Here is a 23,541-nt window from a genome sequence, read left to right as displayed (position 1 = left end):
TTTCACCACTCCTATGTTCCTGTCGGTGAGGATCGTCAAGTAGTAGTCTCTACTGTCCTCTTACTTAAGATTACACTTGTCATGTGGCAAGTTTGAACTGGTTTGCTGCTATTTGCCTGCACAGCAGCATACAATTGGTAAATGCTTCCTCGCAACATCTACTTGCTGGCATCGTCTGAAACATTCTGCAAGCACAAACCTAAACCTCAGCATATAGGATGTGCAGTCTTTATTAAACTTCAAGAATTCTTCGCAGCATTCATTTTCACATCTTCTCCACAGTCCTGATGCCAAGGATAAAAAAGCCCTTGGTCATAATGGCTGCTGTTGCCTCACAAAGCAGCAGGCGTCCTTTGTTGATGTTGACGACTTCACCTGTGGAACAAGCAAACTTATAATGAAACATAAAAGGATTGAAATGAATTCGCACTTCGATTGTATCAGCATTAACTACATATGACCGAGTGCCCTGTGAAACCTCAGGTTCACTTACTTGCACAGAAAACCTTGTATACTAAAATAGAAAGCATGTATATATCACCGGGAAAAAAAAAAAATACTTTTAATTTCCTCATTTTTCAGCCATGTAATGGGCCAGTAATGTTGCCTCTAGTTGGCAATGTGACCGCCCAGCAGTCTCAACATCGCTTTTTGTAAACATCCGATCCATTTCAATGCAAATTTTGCTTTGGGTTTCGTAAATTCCAGTACAGTGAAATTTCAGTTCGACTCCCATTAATTTGGATAATGGAACTAGGAACGCGGTCCCAGCCGACGCCCATTTAAGACTGTAGTGTTGGATGCTCGTTAATTCAGGCGGGGTGCCGCATCAAGGTACAACCCACGCAGCTAGCAGTTATCTAAACAGACCTGACTCCATATTCAATTTATGGCACAACAGTACAAACAACTATACATTCTTATATTTATATTTGGCAGATCAAAAGAGAGGCCTTAGTAAGTGTGGCATGAGGCACAGTAAGCTACTGGGAGCTCCAATGAGCAGGAAATACACAAAAAGACTTGCACTGTAATGCTACACTCGGCATGTACGCAGCACAAAACTGTACAAGACAAAGCTTGCCTGTGGTGCGGTCTTTCTCAATGCAGTAGCAATTGTCGTAGAACTCTGAGAAGGTCTGGGAGAGGTCGAAGAGGTACTCGCACAGTGGATGAAGATACAATTCTTCAAGCATGGTGGCCAACACCTCGGGGAAGCGCAGCAATGCCTTGGCCAGCTTGCGCTCCTTGGGGTGTTCCACAGGCACGGCAACATTTTCGCTCAGCAGCGAATCAAGGGACAAGCCCACGTTGCGTGCTATTGACCTGCACAGAATTACCATTATGTCTGGCAGCTCTAAAGAAAAGCAGGAAGGGAATCTGACGACAACTAATCGCCATAGTTGCACAGCAGCTACGGCACACACATATTTCTTTGAATACCTTTAATAATGCTTGAAGGTGTTGTAGGGTGAGGTGGAATGAAAACGTACAGGTTACAATAGTTGGCAATTACTGTGGCAGTCTTGAGCTCTCGAGAGCACCGCTCATTTCACTGACTGAAGCTGGCAGGCAATACTGCTAACTTGTCGTTTTGAAACAAGGATAATTAGACAATATAAAATTTGCAGTGATGAGAGATCGGTAGCATAAGCTGAACCACTGCTTAAATTAAAAACAGAAAACTGATCAGTTGCTTTCGCTGATAAGTGTATGTCCTTAAGACCCATGTGGCACATGCATGCGACGCATACATATCTCTCTGCATATATAGCTGATGGAGACAAGGTAAATGCACCACCGCAAAGAAATTAGTGATGTTACAGTTAAACTAGTGCAATTTTTAAATTCCGCCTGTGCACGAATCCCCTGCAAGCATGTTAGCTGGAACGTAAACAAAAATGTATATGTAAAGTGCAACATCAATATTAACAGTGCTAAAGCATAGTTAACAGTGAAGGCAGTGAGCGCAAAGACCACTACTTACCTTATTCTCGTAAGCGCATACAAGAGATATGCAGCCGTGTTGCCCCTGTCATCAAGCATCTGGAAAAGAAAAACCAAAGAAAAGGGATGAGGATGCAGCTTCCATCATAATTATGTCGTAAACATGTGCATCACTACACGCACGCATATATATCTCTCTGCATATAGCTGATGGAGATAAGGTAAATGCACCACCGCTCTCAAGGCTCAGTGTATGTAGTCGTGGACAAAAGTTTACGGGATGCAAATTCGCAGAAAACGATTTGTTTGTAGTGAGACAAGCCAGTTTGCTGGAAAGCCTGGAACCATGAGGGGAGCTGTATGTTCCACCAATTGGAACAAATACCAGCTGGCTGTGTAGCGACACAAAACAGAAATAAATGTTTTTCTGCAATTGTGCATCCTGCAAACTTGTGTCACCAGCTATATGTGGCCTTCGCGACGTTGCGAAGTCAGCCAACCTGCAATGACCCATTGTCAGCATCCCAACATGGCGGCGGCCCTCAGTGGCAGTAAGAGAGAAAAAAAAGCACGTCTCTTGCCCCCACCCAGTCAAACCTGAAGAAGGTGCAGAGTTGGCACGAAAATGACGGTTCTCTCATGAGATTTTGGTTGAAGCGTCACAGCATTTTTTTTTTTACTCTCTAATTTGCCTCCCGACCGACCAGGCAGATATCTGCCAAAATGTTCTTGCTCCATTCTCTCTAACACAGCTGTATGTTCTTATTCATTCTTTCCAAGAACCTGTTGCAGGTTGAATTACTTGCCTACCACGTCAGTTAGTACCAGACATTTTGGCTATAGCGTGCTGCTCCGCAACACAAATGACAGGCGCAACTTGCCCCTGTTCTAGCACCACAGACATTATTTTTTGCAAGCAACTTGCTAAAACATCGCAAGGAACTAGCTAGCATAAGACAACTTCACATGTACAGCTGAAGAACTTTGTTTCATGTACTTCCATATCTTAAACGACTTAAATTTTTTACGCTCATTTGTTCCTTTTTTTTTTGCAGCTGCAATTTTGTTTGCATTTAATCTTGTATGTTTCTTTTTTTAATTTTCTAAGTAAATTATGTTCACCTGTTCTCTTAAGCTCGTCCACTTGCAATGCTTAATGTGAGCCTTGAGGGCATCAACAGAGACCCTCTGTTCCAGTCCAACCTCATTTCACCCCTCGTTACAGGCCACTCTCGTTACAGGCCAAAGTGTTGCCATGTGGTTTTCTACCTCTCGCAATAAGTGAGCTAGCATAGTGGACAATAAGCAAGGCATTAAGTCATTGCACATGCACGAAATGTGGAAGCTCCACTCACCCGGTCAAATGAAAAGACATACTCGTGGATGCGGTTGTGAGAGAGATCCGCATACTTGATGCACCCATAGGCCACTGCTTCCTGAGCTCGTTTTAGCTCTTCCGGTGTCAGAACCTGGTGGACATGCATTATGGTATGGTTCACAGGCGCATTCTTACCAATAGTCTTTGAAGTCAATGCAAGCACAAGGAAAACGTACTGTGCTTGCTGTGCTTGGGAATCGTACATTCTTGCTTCTGCTTTTTTTACCTATCATAAATTTATGCAAAGCCTAAGAGAAAACATCACGCCATAGGTGGTGCCAAACCAATAGCCCCTACAGGTCTTGTATAGTATAGGTCTCATACTGCTCAGAGCAGTTGCATTTGCTAACGACGACTGTACTAAAGAAGTTAGACCAAAGATTTTAATGTACATGCATGAATGCTGTTTCCCTTTTTTTTTTCTGCAAAATCCCAGAATATATTGCCTTTTTCATGAGTCAGTTTAATATAAGCAAGCAAATTATTTTTATTAGCCCTCCATGAATGGCACATGTTAGACATCCATCCAGGCTAGTGCAAACAAAAGGTAACACGTATTCTATCCATAGAACCTAATCACACACCGACAAAACTTCTATTTACCACTTCAGCATTTAAACGTCACAAATCAGATTCAACACTGGCTTTGGGCCACACTGCGATTACTAAATGCTTAATGGTCTGTAGGCTGCTCGACTGCTTCTACTAAAGGACTGCAAAATCCAGTGAGTTCACAGCAGTCTCCTTATCAGTAATTTAGAAGCATGAAAAACACATATTCAAAACATGACTCGAAAATGCATTTAACTAAACTAGTTTAACTGAAGTCTAAAATATCCGAGTGGTAAAAATGAGACAAGGGAGTAAAAAGCAAAGCTGCTATAGTACAAATGATTCCTCCACGGCGCCACATTTTGATAGGCACTTTCAAACCACTCGGTTTAGCGTCACTTACCTTTTCCCGCTCCTTTTCATGCAACTTTTGCAGGGAGCGTTGTAATCCCTCGTCAAGCAGATCCGACAACTTCACTGTATCTCCAGAGCGCGTCTTGAATTTTTTCCTGCACACAATATGCCATAAAACTCTCTGTGACACCAGCGACACGTAATATGTAGTATGGTTATGTTCATACTGTAAAACAAGAAACGTTCAAGGAACATTTAGCTCTATACACGGGCAGATAAAAAACCTTGTTTACACACAAATCACCTTGTGTAAATCACATTAGAGACTCAGAAACTTGCAATACTCATGAAAGATAAAAACATATTAAAGGGTCAACAGAGGGCGATTAGATCAAATCTTGTGCCTCATGATTGTAAATATGTCATTTTTATTGAGAGCTGTGCTTGGACTGGTCCGGAAATTGCGTAAAATGAAAAGGTGCAGCAACGCTCCTTGACAAATTCCAATAACTGTGCCCGGCCAAGCGAATTCTTCGCCAGCATGATTGGCTCATTCCTTTCACAAGCAACACTATTTCAGTGGGGAAGGGAAGTACCATCAATATGGGAAATGGCGAGTGCTGTTGAGATACGAAAATGCATATATCACTTGTCTCACCTGCCGCCTCGTTGGGTTGCATAAAACTATCATGTGCAACAACTTCAGAAGCATGGGGCAAGCAAAAGCTGTCAGTGTCCTTCGCATTCTTTTGCCAATGGTGAGGTCACCATCAGCAAGCAACGTAACTTTGTGGTTAATGGCACGATCTTGTGATAAATAAAGGAACAAATGCCCGTGTGATCGGCAAAAAAAAGTAGTTTCGTTTTCGTTCATTTCCTCCAATTGCCAGGGATTTTCGCTGGAAGGAATGTCATAGAAATGATGTAACGGCACCGGCATTTCGTAGGAGTGCAAATGGGAGAAGAAATTCGGGACTGCGTTTGGAATTTTTCTCTAACTTTTCTCACACTAAACACGCCAGTCTATCAAATGATAGTCTATCAGTCAAATGTAGCTTCCAGTTTTTGCTGATTCTCCCTTTTATGTCCCTTTAAACAAAGCAAAAGTCTGCTGTTGCAGTGCATGTTAAGAAACCACAATTCACATTCTACCAGAGGCAGCTATGAATGTTCAGAACTAATACAGTAGAACCCCACACTAATGGTTTTCATGGTACTGTTGGGAAAAAAAACTTAGAGGCAATCAATGCGACTGAAACGGCAGAGTACGCATTAGCATCAGTGTTTCCCCGATGAAGCAGCCGCTGCCGCTGATAGGTTCAGACCTTGCAAGCGGGTAGCGTGATCCAATCAGTCAATCGCTGCGTGACATGCCGCACCCCTTGATCCAACCCAGCAATCACAGTGTCACATGCCATACTCACTCCCTGTTCTCCTCCACCTGTCACCTCCATCCCGAAAGAAATCCCCTCTCACCAAAGGCTTCAGACAGACAGATTTTTCCAACAAAGAGTTCTAATGCTAACGCATTAAAATGCACAAGCCGGGAAACGTTTCAGTGCGCGTGAAAAAATTTACATCACTGTGTTCTTTTTTTACTTCTAGTAAAGGCAGCATGCTTGTATGGAATTTGCAAGGCTTTGTGGCTCTCGCAATCATTCGCATGAACAGGAAGTCCTAAATTCCCTCCAAGTGCTCTCTGTATCTTTATTATTTTTTCTGCCCAGGCTAATCTATGTCTGCTTCAGCAGCTGTTTGTAAAACGGAGGCAGCAGTGAAGAAGGAGGGCATACATGTGTGACTCTGCACTGTTTTTCCAGCAGGCGCTTTAATCCTACACAATCCTCGTCTATTCGAACCTATTAATTAATTTTTAGCTGCTGGTGAACAGGCAAACGCAGATGACAGAAATATGCCACGGATTCAAACCCCACGACTGTTTCTCATACAGCGCCAGCTGCGTGGTGTCTACTACGGCATAGTTTCCGTTTCTCGCCTTTGGTCATTTGAGCTCGCACTGCAGCGGCGATGGAACTGCACCAACAGCCATAAAAAAGCTCATGCTGCCCGTAAGTGTGCTTGGTGTAGCTGCAGGTGCAACATGCCGGAAACCGCCGAACAAGGTGAAGGACAAGCCTCGATGGAGTTTTGAGTCCCCTTTTGGCTGGCATGCCAGCAGCTTTCCAGGTGTGCTCAACATAGGCTTCAAAATGCCGACACAGGATAAAGCAGTATCGCAAAGCGACGTTCGCAAAGTAGCATGCCAGAATGCTTCCACAGTAGTGACGGAACAGCAAAGTCCATATTGCAAGGATTTCTATGAGAGCTTGGATGATACTGGCTCACGAAAATGCAGCAGCTGGGAAAATGCAGCACTGGGGAACATAACAGCAGGGCTCTATGCGTGTTTTCTGGTCAATATGGAGGTAGGTTAATTTATATTTGACATTAGACAATGATGCGTGCTTGCAAGAAGTCATCATCACAAAGCACCCATTCTATAATGCTTGGATAAGGGTACAAGTTTACTCAGCCTAGTGTGTGGTTTCTCCATACGAAAAAAGGCTCGACCTGGTTTCTGGCCAAACAGGTGTGCCGAGTCAGTGGTTCGTTCTGCTGCCTATCATCTGTTACACACGGCAAATGTAACAGGCAATATTTTTGGCTGCAACAGCGGCTTAATAGTAGAGCATCTGCCTCATACGCAAACAGTAGCAGGTTTGAATCTGGTATCAAGAACCTGCCAGTTTTTGTAACCGCTGCAGTCACCTTCGGCCAGGTCCTAGACTTTCTAAGGGGCGAAATGCTTGTAAAATCATTTCGCTGAATGGTCCGTCACGTGGTTGGTCACAAGACCAGCCACGTGGTGCAGAGCAGCTGCTGCTGCTGCTGGCGCGGCGCGCCAGCGAAACCGAGCTGCAACAGCTGTGCGCATGCGCCGTGTCAAGTGCGACAAAGATGAAGAAGGGACGCCCAGCGAAACGGAGCGACGAAAGACTGATTCTGCAATTCAACTGAGCGAGTTCTACCTGGTCAGCTGTAGCTATCGCGTCACTCCAGGTTTAATCAGAGCTAAACCACCGCCAATTTTTTCTTTGTAAACTTCACAATGAAGTTAGCACAGTCCATCATCGCAAGAATTTCGCCACGACAGCACTCACATTGTGGATGCTGTTCATATATATATATATATATATATATATATATATATATATATTGAGCGCATCCACACATAATAACTAGGGGTGTGCGAATATTCGAAATTTCAAATACGAATCGAATCGAATATGTTTGATATTCGATTCGTATTCGAAAATTGATATTCGTGATTTTCCGAATATTCGAAAATTCCCGAATACTCGCCAGCGATCGTATACTGCGCATACTTTCATAAATTCGACCGTGGCAAAACCACAATGTCTGGGCAAATCAGCGATAATTGAGTTAAAAATTCCAGAAAACAATACAGAGGTCCTATCCCCTTCCTTCTCCGCCGTTTATCACGCGGACCGACCGCATCCCGACGCCGCAAGGATTCCACCTCATGAGAATTTCCCCAAGTGGGCTTTCCCGCATATCACCGTGCTGCGAACAAGATGGCCGACGGCCCGCTTCGAGCAATCGCAACGCGAAATCGCGCTTTTTTTTTTAACCTTCCATAATGCCTTACATATTTAATGCTCACATCCGAAGAATGCGTCCTGTCGCCTTCATAACTCTCCGAGCGTGACCTCCACCATCCCGTTTTGTAAACTACGCTATGCGGGAAAGCCTACTTGCGGAATGCCGCGGGATCCTCCTGAAGGGGCGCGTCCAGTAGTCACAATAGGGCAAGCGATCCTGTAAAAATCTCGCCTATTGCATGGTGCATTGTAACCCGCGCACCTCTTTAGCGGGCGTAACGGCAGGCGTAGCAACAATCGGAAGGCCTCTGTCACTAGGGCAAAAAAATTGCCTGGCTGCATAGTTTCGGTTTCTGAGCTTCACCGCTGCCCCGCGGCAACTTCAAATGTCGGCCCCCGCATTCGCCGATAGTCCAATCCCAGCTCCACGCGGCTTATTTCTTTTTCCTTTCTAGAAACCGCCTCGTCGCTCCTACGCCAGTGTGTGTTCCCCGGCCCCTTGCTTGCATTTGTGTTGTTCTTCCAGCACTCCAAAACGGGTGGCTCGTCACGGGCTTACAGGTGTTAGCGCGATGGAGCTGCCTCATAAGGCCTTACTGCATCTTCAACATTTTCGGCAGCATTTTTTTTTTCTGGGGGCGCGGGCAGTTTTATTAACAGAGGCCTTCGGATGAACCGGGCATTTCTTCCGGTCCCTTGAACTCCGAATGAATTAGGTTTAATAGTCATCATGTTATTTTTTTGTTGCCAGTCTTGTCATTTTATGGATTTTGTTTTCGATGACCTCATTACAGTTTGGATACTGTTATGCTGTCTAACCAAGTAGTATACATTTTTGTGCACATCATGTTTTTTGTATGGTACTGAGGCAGTCTAGTTTTATTTTAGTTGCAAAGACCATACATTATTTTGAAAAAAAAAAAATAATAATAAGGGCAACAATGTTTGCTTGCTCATCATTTTCTGAAACTTTTTTTGTAATGAACAGACATTCGATATTCGATTCGATATTCGAAGCCATTTTTTCTTCATATTCGTATTCGAAAATTTCAATATTTGCACACCCCTAATAATAACGCAACAATTACAGCATGTACTAGTTACCTGGTCAAGTGAACTTTTTGCCATTGATGATAGGCTTTCAACAGGGACGAGAAGTGCCATTGGAATAGGAAAGCAGTGTGGCGAATGCTGCCACTGTCTTTAACCTAGCTACACTATAAAGCACATGAGTGCCATCACTCACTTGTCCTCGCCCAGCACAACACCGAAGCAGCAGTGGTCTAGCCGCACCTTGGAAGTATCCACATAGCCTGCTTTTTGCCCACAAGCAAAGACAGTGTTAAAGTGTTGCGCCTGAAACCATAGAGTGAAAAAATAATTTGCTTACTAAAAGGGTACATGCACAGATAAACATGCACGAGTACAGTCATCCGCAGACCTGTCTAGAGCACTCGGAACGATGCGCACTGTTGTGAATATGACAACTGCTTCTCCTTGGCGGGACAGCTCTTAAAGACACGAGGGGTTAATAGCAATCAATGGGAATGTGCATGCATGATAATGCATTGTTCCAAGCCCTAGGCCACTCTTAAATGGTGCAAGTATACTTCCCGGTGCTCCGTCTGAGTGCTCCAGACAGGTGTGTGGATGACTGTATATGCACAGAAGAATAAAAAGAGCATGCTAAAATACCACTAATCAACTGCCACTACACTGTTCAAATTGTACAGTGAAAACTACTGTGCCTCAAACAATGTGACACAGTTTGATGGTTTTGTAAGACACACCCTCACAAAGAAAAGTCACATCCTTAACAACGATCTGACAGTAGTAGTAAGAACCTGCTCAAGTCCGTGTGCGCATGACAATGCTCTGAGTGCTTACATGTGTGGTGGTGGATTGCCATCAGAAGAGCAAGCAAATGTTGCAACAATTGTGCTAGGAACCCATCCTCAACTGTACAACGTGCAAGACCCAAGCATACCATACTTTCTCAGACTTCAATGTTTCCCTTTCAAAAAAATGGCCCGAAAAGGAATGTGTGCACCAGAATACAAGAACACCTCACAAAGTCAATACCACAAATTGGCTTAGCAGTCATTCCTTTACGAAGTGCTGCTTGACAAACTGCCTCAACAGAACTGAACAAGACTTCGAGGCAATGTGCGCTGCTAAGGGCAACAGCTCAAGGAAAGGCAAGAACAAGTCCTCATCTGGTGACAGCACTTTTCAGCCACAAAAAGAAGTGTGATGGTGGTGAGTTATTGTGTAGAAAACAAAATCCATCCTTTCTCTTATTTGACATTCCTCACATTAGTTTAGTGCCACATTTACCAAATGAATTAACATTCCTTGTGCAGAATATAAACATCTTAAATTTATATCAAACAAACATGCCATTGTCATCTTCTCTAGGATCATAACCAGTGAAAGAAAAAAAACAGGGTGGGATTCAGATATGTTATTACTACACCAAAACAAGCAGGCATATGCACTCATTTACCTATAATTCAGTGACTCACCTGACCAGCGTCAACAACGTATACAATCCAATCGGCTTTCTCCTGCTGCACCCGATGCCTGAGTGCAGCCATGTCGGACGTGTCATACGTGTAGCCACCATCACTCTTCACAACAGTCAGTGGCACCGACATGCCCTCTGCAAACATCACTTTGCGACCTTCATCTTCCTCCAAAAACCCTGCACAGAAAGCGGAGCAAAGCACGGCTCACACTCCATTCCCTGCGACAAAATGGCTGTCCTCTCGGCTTTTTTGCCTTCTCCAAGGTTAAAGCAGTGGCAGCAAAAGCTGTACCACCAAACCAAGCCCAGCAAAATCACATACTAATCATCTGACTATTCGTATCATGCTACCGTTTCTGCAATGCAGATTCAGCTCCATCTTCCTACATTCGCCTGTTGTGGCAAAATCACCTATCGTTCCTTATACAGTGGCTGCGACATCAAACTTCAAATAACCTCCAAAGCATGCGTCACGGCAGAATCCGAAACTATCGAACCATTGGCTGTTCTGTTTGCCACTACTCAGCTGGGCCGCATGTGAGGGCGCCGTTTTATAGCCTCACATCTCCCTTTGCCTCTGCCTACTGGTTTTGCGACTGTATCATTCCACATATATTGCTCTGAGCTGCGCATGCGCCATTATGCCATCATGCGGGGAACTATGTAACATGGGTCTGGGGCCAGCATGGAGGTGGGGTGGGGGGGTTGCATGCGTCGATTTATATTTGGAGTCAACTTTCTTTTGGATAGCGAGGGACACGGGTTGGTTGTGGAGGTGACTTATACACGGCAATATATCGTATACATTGCACATTATGACCTCTGTAGAGTTTCTTTAGGATATAATCGCGAAATATCCATAGAATTTGTACACCCCCTTTTTAAGCATTAATTTTAGGGAAAAAAATGTGCAAATTAAGTGAGTAACACGGTATGCATCTGTATATATAGCATTTTAATGCCTGACTGTACAGTTCCCAGAAGTTCTCACCTCGCTCTGTGAGGTCCTGAACAACTTCTCCCATCATGTCTTGATAGAAGGACTCGCCTCTCTCAATTAGCGTTGTATCCAGGCGTTCATAGGTGGCTTGGAATTCTGAAAAAAACAGAAAGCCATTCATTTGTTTGAACCAGCCATAAATCTGAGGTGCATATGGGGTTAGCAGCACTGAGAGTGTGTTTTTGCTTTCAAAGCACGGCACAACGCATCCAGGGTACTAGTACTGAGTGTCGCAGGCAGTTATCATCTGTTGGAAACATACCATGCCGGCAAAATTATGCACACATGACATAATTCTTTAGGCTAACACTTGTTTGTTTGTTTTTTCGGAACTATCGTCTGCCAAGTTGGCAGCCAGGGCCCTTACACAGGTATATACAGTACATTCTTATATTACTTACAAGACAGCTCAGTGCTAGGGGAGGTTGATAAGTTTGTCAACTATCCCTCTAAGCTGTCTCTAAGTTGTCATATGTGTGTAATACAGCACAACGCCTGAGAGCTTTAACTGCCAATCGCTGCATTTACTTGCGCAATGAATCCATTCACAAAATGAACCCACTACCCACTTTTGACGTTGAGCGTTCATTTTTTTTTTTACATGCTTGCTTTTCTTAGTACATTCTTCAGTTTCGTGCTATCTGCAACGCACAACTTGGTAGCACACCGATTACATCACAGTGCGTTTATCTTTTGAAGAGAGCTCCTGTGTGGCTGGCGTAATTATTTAGCAAACATGGCAGAGCGCCAAGACGCTGCACGCCCGCAGCTTGCTCAGCGCACTGCTACACACAGTTTCACCAGTGCATGCTTTCAAAAAATGTTATTGATCACTTAGCATTTTTACCTTTCCTCGAGACGTCGCAGATCAGTTTCCATGCTGAGATCATGTCTTGGTCATGTGATTGTAACTTAACAACACATGCATAGGCACGCTTCTTGAATTCTTCGTCCGAGTCAAACCGCACCTTGGATTCCTGCACATAACAGTATGCAGATGGTTTACTAAACAGCAGACCATCCGCACTTCCCCAACCAGACTAATGCACTTGATCCTACTTGCAACAAGCCATCAGTACAATAATACAAAATAAAATAATTCAAGCTTATGGAATCATGCAGAGACAGCCAAATAAAAATGTGTGCATAGCTCATTGCAACATTTGTGCAAATGCTTCCAGAATGATTTCCTTGGATACTCAGAACTCGAAGAAATACTTTTTAGCAAGTTTTTAGCAACAATGACACATTTCCAAGAGCACCAGAAACACACCTTTTAACCCAGGCAAGCACTGGTCTGCAAGGTACAGCCTATGCCAAAAAAATATATACAGGCCATAGTGCTACTGCAGGGTCACACATGGTGGAGCTCTCACAGTACATATATAACTATGAGCTCTCTAGCTGTGAGGCCAGCTCACCTTCAAAAGAATTGAAGTGCTGGTGGTGCAGAACAAGCTATGTTGCATGGTTGAAAAGCAATCTGGCCTCTATATTTCTGACACAGGATGTACAATCTGAAGATTAATCAGCTCAGTAGTGAAAAAAAAAAAAAAATCCAGACCGTAGATGACCTAACTGCACTATGAGTAAGCACTGACACCTTAGAAGGCTTTCTTTTAGCCAACAATAATCACAGACACACAGCAGTGACAATGACAAAACAGTAATATGCATGTAAGTAGAGCAAGAACTACAAATTCTGCACAGTAAGCTTCAACATTACCAGGAAATCATTTTCTCAATAAGTTCTGCCTTTGGAGGGTTGCCTTGCGTAAAAGATGTCGTAATTTATTGCCTCTCTGCTTAAACAGCAATGTTATCTTCACATACTAGTATGTGCAAATCCAAATGCTTAAAGGCCAACTCCAACGAAAATTCTCGCCCTGTAAAAAGGCACTTTTCTAGTATTATGTCAACAGACATCTGTAAAAACAAGTTGTGGCACTCGTTAGAGGAGTGAATGCATAAGGAAGAGCCGTCATTATCAAGTGCCGGAAATTACGTAAGCTCAGCACCATAGTGGAGGGGGTTTCGGAGGCTGACGGCTCCCCACAAAATCCAGAGCAAACTGGCACGCATTCTAGGCGTGCACATTTAGGGATGGGAATGCCAACTGCTAGAATTTGCAGCGCTGTGAACGGACACACACGAGTGGAGACCACTTTTTGTTTCAAGGTGTCTGGTTTCATTCTGTCTTATATAAGGATAAATTGCACTGCTAGTATAGCTATTAACACTGCTAAAACACTATTAACACTATTTTCAACCGGAATCATGACAGACAATACGTTCTTTGGATTCGTAGTGACCAATCCAGGCGAGGACCTCACTAGAATGCCACGTGGAAAAAAAGTGATTTCCATATGCCACACAATGTTCGCCATTTGGCGTACTTCAGAAATGCATGTGACCTGAGCATTCATATGCAGTGCACACATTCATGCCCCCGTCGGCTACATAGCGCTTCGGCATGGTGATCTCGCCGAAAATTTTGGAGTGAAAGGTCTAATTCACGACCAAGGCTGCAAAAGCCGTTTCATCACTGGAGCCTGACCTTGAATAAATAAATAAATAAAATAAATATTGCCAAGACAAGGTTTTGAATCCACAGCAGTGAAAACACATCAGCTTCGCTGGCCTGTGCATGACAGCACTACACTATCGCCACAGCCCGTTACGCCTCGTGTTATACTGCACCACACTCTCGCGCTGCGCACTGCATGTCGTCATCTCCATCAACTAATACTATTATTGAACTAATATCATTGCCGGACATGCTGACAACCCAGCAAAGCAAAACCATGAGCCAACAAGACTGAACACATGCTTTCGCACGTCTACTCAGCTTAGCTATGTTAAAACCCCACCACTTTTTTAAACCATTTTCCACAGTACCACAGTAGGACTGCCAAGTCACATTTCAGCTATCAACCTTTCAATGCACACCGCCCATAACCCATCCTAATAGGTTTGGCTAGAGGAAGGTTCTCAGTGGTCAACACCTACGTCATGTCCGGTAAATTGCCTAACTAAGTTAGTTGCTTAAGTTGCCAAGGTGGACACGTCATCTGCTAGAGAGCTTTTTAAACTCTTATGACAACAGAACTGGCTCTCTAAGAAGCGTAAAACTGTTGCGGTTACTCTTATGATATACCCAACACATTAAAGGCACTGCAGCCAAAGCAAAATTTCATTGCAGGTGGCCTTTAATCTTCTCTCCCACCCACTGCCCAGTATTCCACCTATTACAACAACACATCTGAACATCACCTTGTAGAAGGCCTGCAGGTCCCCAATGGGCGGCGAGTGTACGAGGTAGTCGGGGAAGCGGTCTTGCAGGTGTGCTATCAGCATGCCAAACTGTGTGCCCCAGTCCCCAACGTGGTTCAGCCGCAATACGTCGTGGCCCACAAACTCCAATAGCCGGCAGATGCTCTCACCAATTATGGTTGACCTGCAGGTATAACAAACCAAAAGGTGAAAGCTTACCCTTTATCAAAAGATTGAAAAACATGCTGAAAGACAATTAACTATCAGAAAGGCTGATCGCTGGACATTCAAGACTCAATTCCTTGGACAGACACAAACTCCAGCTGGCGTTTATCCTCTGGGATCTGTATAGTCTCCAAGACGATGCTTCAATATGCCCCACACAATGCAACTAAGCACTGCACAGTACGCACACCTGCTAAAACAATTTTAGTTACATCTTAAGGTAAAAACAGGCTTAGAATAAAACAGTAAGCCAATTTTTCCCATCATCTTGCAACTGTTAATTTAGTCTTTTTCTAAAAAATGTCTACTTTCAGCTCCAATTTGCCTACCCATGGATAATAAGCAATGATAAACAGCATGCACCCAAGTGATGGCTCAGAAGGCCACCAAATGTGGGAAGGATTATGAGCACGCATGAATGCCTTATCAAACCTCACTGAGTGTATCATGCCACACTAGTAACAAGAAAATAAACAAAATGGCAGAAAAAAACATGAGAAATGCTCCTGTCTAAAGCAACTAGGCCATAAGGGCCAAGTAAGAGCATGCAGTTTTTACAAGCAAAGCTTTAGAATTTGACACAAAGTTAACATACACAGCTGCACAAAAAGAGTTGAGAAAACAGAAAAATGGAACAGTTTAAGCTTCATTTACTGGCATTCTATTCACTGATCATTTCATTCAAGCTAGGAATTGACTGCATCCGCTCCTTCAATACACATTGGGAAATCATGATCATTTCATTGTCATTACACCAAGCAGGATTACATTAAATCGAGGTCTAGCAGTGTTCCTTGTTTCTAATCTACTCTGTGTTGCTGCACACTGGCCCTGCTTGCCATAAGTGCCCCACCTGAGGTGGCCCACGTGCATCTGCTTTGCAATGTTGGGGGACGAGAAGTCGACGATCACCCGCTTCTTAGGCCCCGCCTGGGGTGGTGGTAAGACCCCTTCCGTGAGGATGCGGTGCACAGACGACGCCACATAGGCTGGATTCAGAGTCACATTGATGAAGCCAGGCCCAGCCAGTGATGTCTCGCCAATCACTTCACTTGCAGGAAGCTCTGCTAAGATGCGCTTGGCCACTTCAATGGGTGGCATGGGCTTGCCTGCCTTCTTCAGTGCCTAAAGCAGCAAATGAGCTACACTTTCAGTAACCATTTTCCACTGAAAATGTTTTACTGCACCAGTTCTGCCATTCAAGGCCACTGCACTTTGCTCTAATCACCACACTTGATTTATATTGATCAAAGAAGACAAATTCGATGAACAAGCGCACCCCTTGACAGGTGTACAGACATTTTACACTGCAGAAATCTTACAAAGGTATAAAGCTGGTGGACAAAGAGAAATTGGGACGCAAAAAAGGCACACACAATTTCAACCTCTCGTTGGAAAGCCTGACAAAACAGTTCACTTAAGCATAGCAAGTGCACATTTTTTTCTGACCAGTAACACCTGCACAAGAACAGTCCAACATATCATGCCCAGTGTCTCCGGAAATTCTTCCACCCAAGATTTAGAAATAATTCATAATTAAAACTGCCTTTACCTACATGCTGCTAAATGTAATATTCTGGCTCAAATAGCACTAAAAAGTATGACAGCTGTTCAGAACAACCTTGCACCTAGTACACCAATTTTTGCCAAAGAATGGTAAATTGGAACACCCGAGCTACAATTATATCCAGGTAGCTATTGTGCAAAAATAGCAAAATTAAGCTTGCTGTGGTGTATGCGACAGTATTAAATGTGCAGTACAAGCATGTCCAATGAAATGGATAATGAATGGGAAACGACACAAGCTTGGCTCACGTCACACAGAAAACAGACGTCTGCCCTTTCCTGCCTGCACTTTGCGTCACTAGCAGAAGCCGGTGTAGCTTTGTGCATAAAAACAGAACTAATCTGCCCAGAAGGATGGCCAATACCTACCTGTGACAGCGGCATCGCGGCGTTGCACTGGTAGTCGCCGAACTTCTCATTGCTGCTCGGCAGTACAGGCACAAGGGGGTCTTCGACATCGGGAAAAGCAGTTCCGACAGCGTGAACAAACAGCTTCACCAAGGTGTCCCGGGGGCTTTCCATAAATTTTCGTCCTTTGGCCTCCTCCTCTTCAACGCTCTGCAGAAGCACGTCAGGGTAACGCATCCTCCCACAACACGGTGCGGCCACCATGATTACATCTTGTCTGCTTCTCTTTGGGGCAGACAGCGTGACAGCACTCTCTTGTACCGTCGCTGCCTGTACAAATTTAATATACGATAAGGCAGAAAGTGGCCGCAACGCTGAAAATATAATCACTGCAAGAATTCCCTTCAGTTTCTTATTTTAGAAACGTCGCACCACCAAGATCTTTTCAATATCGACTGGCCGCACGAATAACCCAGCATTTGGCGTGAAAGAGCAATTAGCGTTGTCTTAATTGGCATGCTAAGCTGGGAATATCAAGCAACGCCTTAAAAGGCCGACTGCTCCCCAAGAGAGAAGCGAAACCACAGACGCCCACATCCCGAAGCGTGAAATCTCAGTAACTTACCCTCTTGAGTATTTGCAGCCTGTACTTGAGCTTGGCATTTTCAGATCGAAGAGCAGCCAATTCAGGACAGGCAGAGATGTCATCGACGAGACCGTCAGCATCCTGAAGTTTCTTTATCTCGAGCGCGATCGCCTCTGCCTCGGCTTCCTGCGTGAATTTTTCGGTGTTTATAAGTTGCGGCCACTGTTCTACGACTTGCAGCTTTCTTCATTGAAAGTAAAGCTTATAATTCGCAAGCTTGCATCACATTAACCACACTATGCGTAGGTAACCAACAAAACAAACACTACGTCCAATCCCCTGCAGGCACCGATAAAAGTAAGTAAATTACCAAAGTACTAACAGGTGACCTAGAATGAATACCGGAGGACTGAATAATGTTCAGAGGCCGGCATAGCTGATGTAACTGGACGAAAGTAGTAAAAACGTACAGCTTTTTCCACGTGTTTCGAGTACTTCTCCAACTCGGCAGGCTCCATGTTGGATTGAAAGCAAGACGATCCGCTGGCCGGCTGTGGCTTCTAACTCCTACTAAAAGTAAATTATTTAGATTTACTAAAGTTAAAATAATTTTTGCAGAAACTATGTATTACTTACTACTCAATATAACAATAAATAAAAAGTTGGCTTGATTTTCGAGTTTTTTTTATTGACTGTTGCAAGAAAAGTTTGGCTACAGCCAAAATATGACAATCCGATAATCCGGCTTCGGCCGAAGTCACCCACGTGTGCGCTGTAAACAAACATGGTCGGGTATTTGAAAGTGGTAAGAATTTTCCACAATTCCACGTTTGTTTGGCATTCCATACACTGCAAGTGCCATTTCAGATATAAAAACTATAGCCGTAGTTTATAGTTGAATGAGCATTGCCCTTCGACTGCCAGAGCTTGAGCTTCATTCACCTGTGTAGCACGGCCGGTGTGTGTGCCGCGATTTTGTTTACACGGTGCTGTTCTTTCTCATCAGCTGGTTACATTTCTCTTCATGATAATATAATTTCGCTTGTTTAATGGCCCACCTCACCTGCCGCTTTTTACTAGGTAAATTTTACTCGACCAAATAGACCAACTTTCACGAATTTTGCTTGCAAATGTGCCGTACCGCAACAACTTCGCAATAATGGATCTCTCGCCAGTTTCATCAGTTGTTTGAAATGAATGGAGTAATCTGCTGATCAGACGACACCATGGTCAACTTTTTCTAGCGTCACGCGTGTTTTGGGTGTGTTTAATTTTCTGTGTATTGTATGAAGCGCACGTGGCAGGGTGACATCAGACAGTTGTGAAACCACGGGGAATTAGGACTGTAATGTTTTCCATTGCAGATCAAGTCGCCAGAGGAAAACGAAAAATGCCGGACATTTCTTCTGGATGACCAGGATCATACGTTAGGAAATGCACTTCGTTACATAATAATGAAAAAGTAAGTGCCTTTCATTTTTCTCCGTCGCACATCCGTGTTCCCCAGCTTAATAAAGGCACGCCTTTTTCAGTCCTCAAGTGAAGTTTTGTGGTTATGCCATCCCGCATCCCTCCGAGCGGAAGGTGCACCTCCGGATAGAAACCTATGGTGTGTGTTTTATACTTTCTCTCAGTTTCAGCAGTCAATAGATAAAAATGTATGTTCGTAGTCTGGGTTAAAGGAGTTTTGAAGGCAATTTTTTGCTTGCCTGTTGAATTAAATTTGAATTTCTTCTTTATGCTGCTTCGGTTCCATCAACGAAACGATGCCCGTGACGTGTGGTTCAGTGTTTGCGTCACTTGAGGCTTAAAAAAACTACATTATAACTGCTTATATGTCATTCAGTGTCATTCCAGCTCTTGATGCAGGGTGGCTTAAGTGTTGTAGTGTGTAGTGAACTGCATCTGCGTATCAGCGATTATACTGCAGTTTTTTTCGTTCCTCACGTTGCCTAAACACCAACTACACAGCCATCAATCAGTTGATGAAACTGAAGCGGCATAAAGAAGAAATTCAGTTATAAATTATTTAATGGTCACAGGCGATTACCACACTGTGACCCATGTATTTTAATGTCTAACATATCAATTGAAATAAGTAATCACGCAGCTAAAATTCGGTGTCTGTAATCTCTTAAAGCGCTTCAGCATTTACTCTGAACTACTTTTGTTGTTAAACCAGATACAACAGCAGTAGAGGCACTGAAGAAAGGCTTGCAAGACCTTCACGAGATGAGTGAACATATTCTGAAGGTTTTTGAGGTACGTACAAAAGTTTGCTCTTGGTTATTACTCTGCTATGAGACGCAGTGTGTTTGTTAAGGCTGTTCACTTTTTTTTTTTTTTCCAGAAAACCGCAGAGAAGCACAAGTCTGCCCATCCAATGGAAGTAGACTGAAGATTTATCGATATTGCCTTTGCAAAGTTGTGTTGTTCCTGCTCTACATTATGAATAGCATGCATTGCCCGTGGTACTTCAGCAAGTAGCTGTCTACTGATTCCCATTAAGACCCAAAAGCTGGCAAATCTCTGAAAACTCACATTGGTCTAATCCTAAACTTCATTTTCAAGTTTCATGAGCCTGCTTACAACAAAATGTTTTGTAAATAACACTGTTTTTGTTCTATAAAACTTGCAGATGTCAGAAGTATGCTTCTCTGTTTCTGGGGTGATTTGAACAGTCGCCTAGTTGTGAGGCACACATGGATCTAGCTGCTACTTTTTCCACAGCTCAGGTCATTGAAACTATGCCAGAACCGGTTTTATACGTTGTCTAAAACGTCTGGAGTGCAAAGGGGGCCCCCACCCCGCATAGTTTGGTAACTGTTTCAGCAACACGCGAAGTGGGTCGGGAACTTCAGAGAAGCACTGCATGCAGGGCGGGATGCAGACAGGTTTTCACTGAAACGAGAACAAGTGTTCGCTTCAACATAGTGCTGGAGTTTAGGTGCTGTGAATTGCTTTGTTAGCCTGAAATCTCATCATTCTTGCATTGCTTATTCCATAACGCTCGGCTGGTATGCCTTACGACTGGTCAATGTGGACAAGGCGTGCTATCTGGCAAAATAGGTTAGTACGTGAATGTGTTTGTCAAAAACCCCTTGAAGCTCTAGTCGATATTTGTCTTAATGCAGTAAGGCATAATTAATCATTTTGCTGCCTTAGCTTGAGTGATAGTCACATATGTCTGGATCAGTGTTGTAGGCGTTTCCGAAAAAAAGTAACTAAATACATTACTCGTTACACTAAGAAAAAAGGAACGCGTTACCACCCTACGTTACCTGTAAAGAAAAGTAACACGTTACCGTTACCGAAAAAAAGTACCGCACGTTACTTTGTCGTTACTTCATGGCCATAAATTTTATTTAGTGCGTCTTCGCTACAAGAACTCAAGATAACAATTTTATAAAGCTCATATTTCACATTAAATTTCTAGCCCAAACAACCCTTTTGCACAATATTTTGCACAAATGTGCAGGAGCTTAGCAATGTATAGTGGCCTAAAGTTGCCTATAGAGTTACATGTGTTGGATTCTAACTCTGTGGCACATGGTGAAGCCATCTTCTGAATGTGGCATTAAGCACAAAATGGCACTTCATCATCAATTCTAACTTCACAAAGAAAACATCGCTGAACTAATTCTGAAAAATGTGATGTTCCGAAATGCTCGGCATGCTTCCACTCTTTAGAGAATTTTGTGTGTGAGTGTTTTGGGAAGGGGAGGTAGGCGAAGTCGAGTGTGTGAATGCGTGTTCATGCACGTGTTTCGTGCTTTATGGCTATTGTGTTTTTTCTTTAGTTGGGCGGGTCGTGAAGGGCAGGTGTTTTCTGGCATGCATGCGAGCCGCAACAAAGGTCGTCGACAGCACCTGTTTGTTTATTTGCAACATCACTTTAGGTGTTCTGCGCTTTTTTTTTTTAGAAAAGGGGGTGCAGTGGGTGACAACTGGAACAAGAAGTAACTAGTAACATGACACCTCACGTTACCGAAAAATGTAAACGTAAGTATGTTACCTGTTACAGGTCCCAAATCGTAACGAGTACGTTACTAAGTTACCGAAAAAAGTAACACGTTACCGCCAACACTGGTCTGGATGCACTGATACATCCAGAATCTCTCCTGCGCAGCAGTCACGCCGTCCGTGTCGCTCATGTCGCCGAGACGCAGGCGCCCTCTCTTGTTAAGGTAACTAACTGGGAAGGTTTGCGGGGTGCGCCCCTCCTCAGAACGGCCGTGGGAGGGTGCGTCGCGGGAAAGCAAAGGGGAAGTCCCCGCAACATATATACTGGAGGGAAAATTTTCGTAATTTCAAGATGCTGTAAAGAGCATTCCAGGAATGCACAGGACAAATTCCAACCTTCCCCGATGATTAATTATGCATTCCTCTCGGGTCCTCATATGTCCACATTGTGTCTGGATGCTACATTCAAGGTCTCAGCTATACTTCTTCTGGCTCATTCCTGTCATGATAAGTCATTATGTATAGAAATTGGCTCATTTTATGCACAAACAAGCAACCAAAAATTGGTACTTGCCAAAGCCATTCCAGAGCTACCGTATAACACGGTAGCTCTGGTATTACCGTTAAATAAGCCGGATTCCTGCTTTCATTTCACATGCCGGACTCGATATCTCTCTACAGAAGATTTGTCAAACATCAGCGAGTTTTATTCCATCCGCATTTGTGGAAATTGCACCTTGTATAGGCTGTGGACACAGCGTCCGAAGGGGTTGTGTATATAGTAAAGCACGCTGTTAGGTTCTCGGGTGCTGCGTTTTCCCGCGCTACTGCGTTCTCGTGGGCTAGTCCCCTTCCATGCTTCCATAGAAACCCATGCGATACAGGCTCGGCTGTTACGTCACAACTGTTGCAGCGTTCCCGCATGATACGTCGTGAATGTCACCTCGCGGTAGTGCTTTACTGCGTGCCGGTATTTTGACAGCCTACGTGTATCGCGCGCGCAGAACAGCTACGGCAGACCGGCCAAAACTCGTTACTTGGTTGCCACTGTGTTCGGCGGCTTCTAGCGCGTTGCACCCACGCCGACACCTCCGAGCACACTTATGAACGGCGTAAATCTTGTGGTTGTTTGCGCAGTTTCATCACAGCTGCGGATCGATCGCGCACGACCGATGGCGCGAAAACGAAACTATCACAGCAAAGACAGAGAGGGCAGCGCTGTACGAGTTGGCTCCGAGGCATGTTTCTGCCATAGGCGTTTGCCTTGTCACTTGCGGCTTCTAGGTTCCAGTAGATACGCATTGTGTAGGATTGGAGTGTCTGTGGCGATAGCAGAGCAGAAGCTCGCCCAGACTTCGCCCGCTTCACGCGGCCTCCCTTTTCGCTGCTGCCTCCCTTTCACCAACAGCTGTTCGGCCAGAGGAAGAGACACCGCAGTGCATTTAGGACATTATTTGCGTGCGAACGACTGCGAGAGCCACAAAGCCTTGCAAGCGCCAAAGAAGCTTGGCTGCCCTCATTAGAAGTAAAAACAATGGCTGTGGTTTAAATCTGGTTAAACCTGGAGTGACGCGATAGCTACAGCTGGCCGAGTGGAACTCGCTCAGTCGAATTCACTTCACTTTATTACCTTGAAGGCCCCCGGGATTGGGGGTGTTACATAAGGGGTGGGTCTTTCGCCGCTCCGTTTAGCTGAGCGTTCCTTTATCTTCGTCTCTGGACGTAGATTCACTCTCCCCCCCTCTGGGTTTTGCCGGCAGCTGCTTCACACCACGTGACCAGCCACGCAGCTCAAGGGATGCCACGCTGAAGGCTCGAAGTGCTAGCGTAATGTAGCTATCGCTACAAAAATAAAATACTGAAGACTACGATGTACACGTTTTTCACGCGCACTTCCCGGTGCTATGTTTGCCGGCGTTTTTACGCGAAATTTGCGTAAGTGCCCCGTGTACCCCCCCCCCCCCCCCCCCCCCGAAAAAAAAAAAAGATTGGCTGTTGTTTAGCTCTGGTTAAAGCTGGAGTGACGCGATAGCTACAGCTGGCCGAGTGGAACTCGCTCAGTTGAATTGCAGTCAGTCTTTCGCCGCTCTGTTTCGCTGGGTGTTCCTCCTCCATCTTCGTAACACTTGACACGGCGCATGCGCACAGCTGTTGCGCGCCGCCGGCAGCAGCAGCTGTTCCGCACCACGTGATCAACCC

General features: G+C 44.4%; 2 protein-coding genes across 4 annotated transcripts in view; one reads left to right on the top strand and one right to left on the bottom strand.

Annotated features, from left to right (window-relative positions):
• Positions 1–20,029, top strand: part of Polr1D (RNA polymerases I and III subunit AC2 l(2)37Cg) — a 389,457-nt gene extending 369,428 nt beyond the window's left edge. For both annotated transcript variants that reach the window (XM_077663074.1, XM_077663075.1), the window contains exons 2-6: positions 18,142–18,184; positions 18,744–18,841; positions 18,912–18,988; positions 19,562–19,641; positions 19,730–20,029. In XM_077663074.1, the coding sequence (XP_077519200.1) occupies positions 18,164–18,184; positions 18,744–18,841; positions 18,912–18,988; positions 19,562–19,641; positions 19,730–19,777 (324 nt within the window). In that variant the 5' untranslated portion in view covers positions 18,142–18,163 and the 3' untranslated portion in view covers positions 19,778–20,029. The remainder of the gene's footprint in view (positions 1–18,141; positions 18,185–18,743; positions 18,842–18,911; positions 18,989–19,561; positions 19,642–19,729) is intronic.
• ArgRS (arginine--tRNA ligase-like protein) lies at positions 213–17,930 on the bottom strand. 2 transcript variants are annotated; one of them, XM_077663060.1, is made up of 14 exons: positions 17,850–17,930; positions 17,419–17,565; positions 16,815–17,123; positions 15,733–16,004; positions 14,655–14,838; positions 12,229–12,358; positions 11,373–11,477; positions 10,380–10,558; positions 9,101–9,210; positions 4,281–4,386; positions 3,303–3,416; positions 1,988–2,046; positions 1,085–1,326; positions 213–375 (listed from the first exon to the last, which is right to left on the bottom strand). In XM_077663060.1, the coding sequence occupies exons 1-14, from the start codon at positions 17,895–17,897 to the stop codon at positions 266–268; spliced, it is 2,115 nt and encodes a 704-aa protein (XP_077519186.1). In that variant the 5' UTR covers positions 17,898–17,930; the 3' UTR covers positions 213–265. The 2 variants fall into 2 exon arrangements, with proteins under 2 accessions (XP_077519186.1, XP_077519187.1); XM_077663061.1 differs by having other exon boundaries at positions 16,815–17,003.
• Positions 20,030–23,541: the final 3,512 nt, after the last annotated feature.

The sequence above is a fragment of the Amblyomma americanum genome, chromosome 4 (genome assembly GCF_052857255.1).
Source record: "Amblyomma americanum isolate KBUSLIRL-KWMA chromosome 4, ASM5285725v1, whole genome shotgun sequence".
Lineage (NCBI taxonomy): Eukaryota > Metazoa > Arthropoda > Arachnida > Ixodida > Ixodidae > Amblyomma > Amblyomma americanum.
This window is presented reverse-complemented; position numbering and strand designations above follow the sequence as displayed.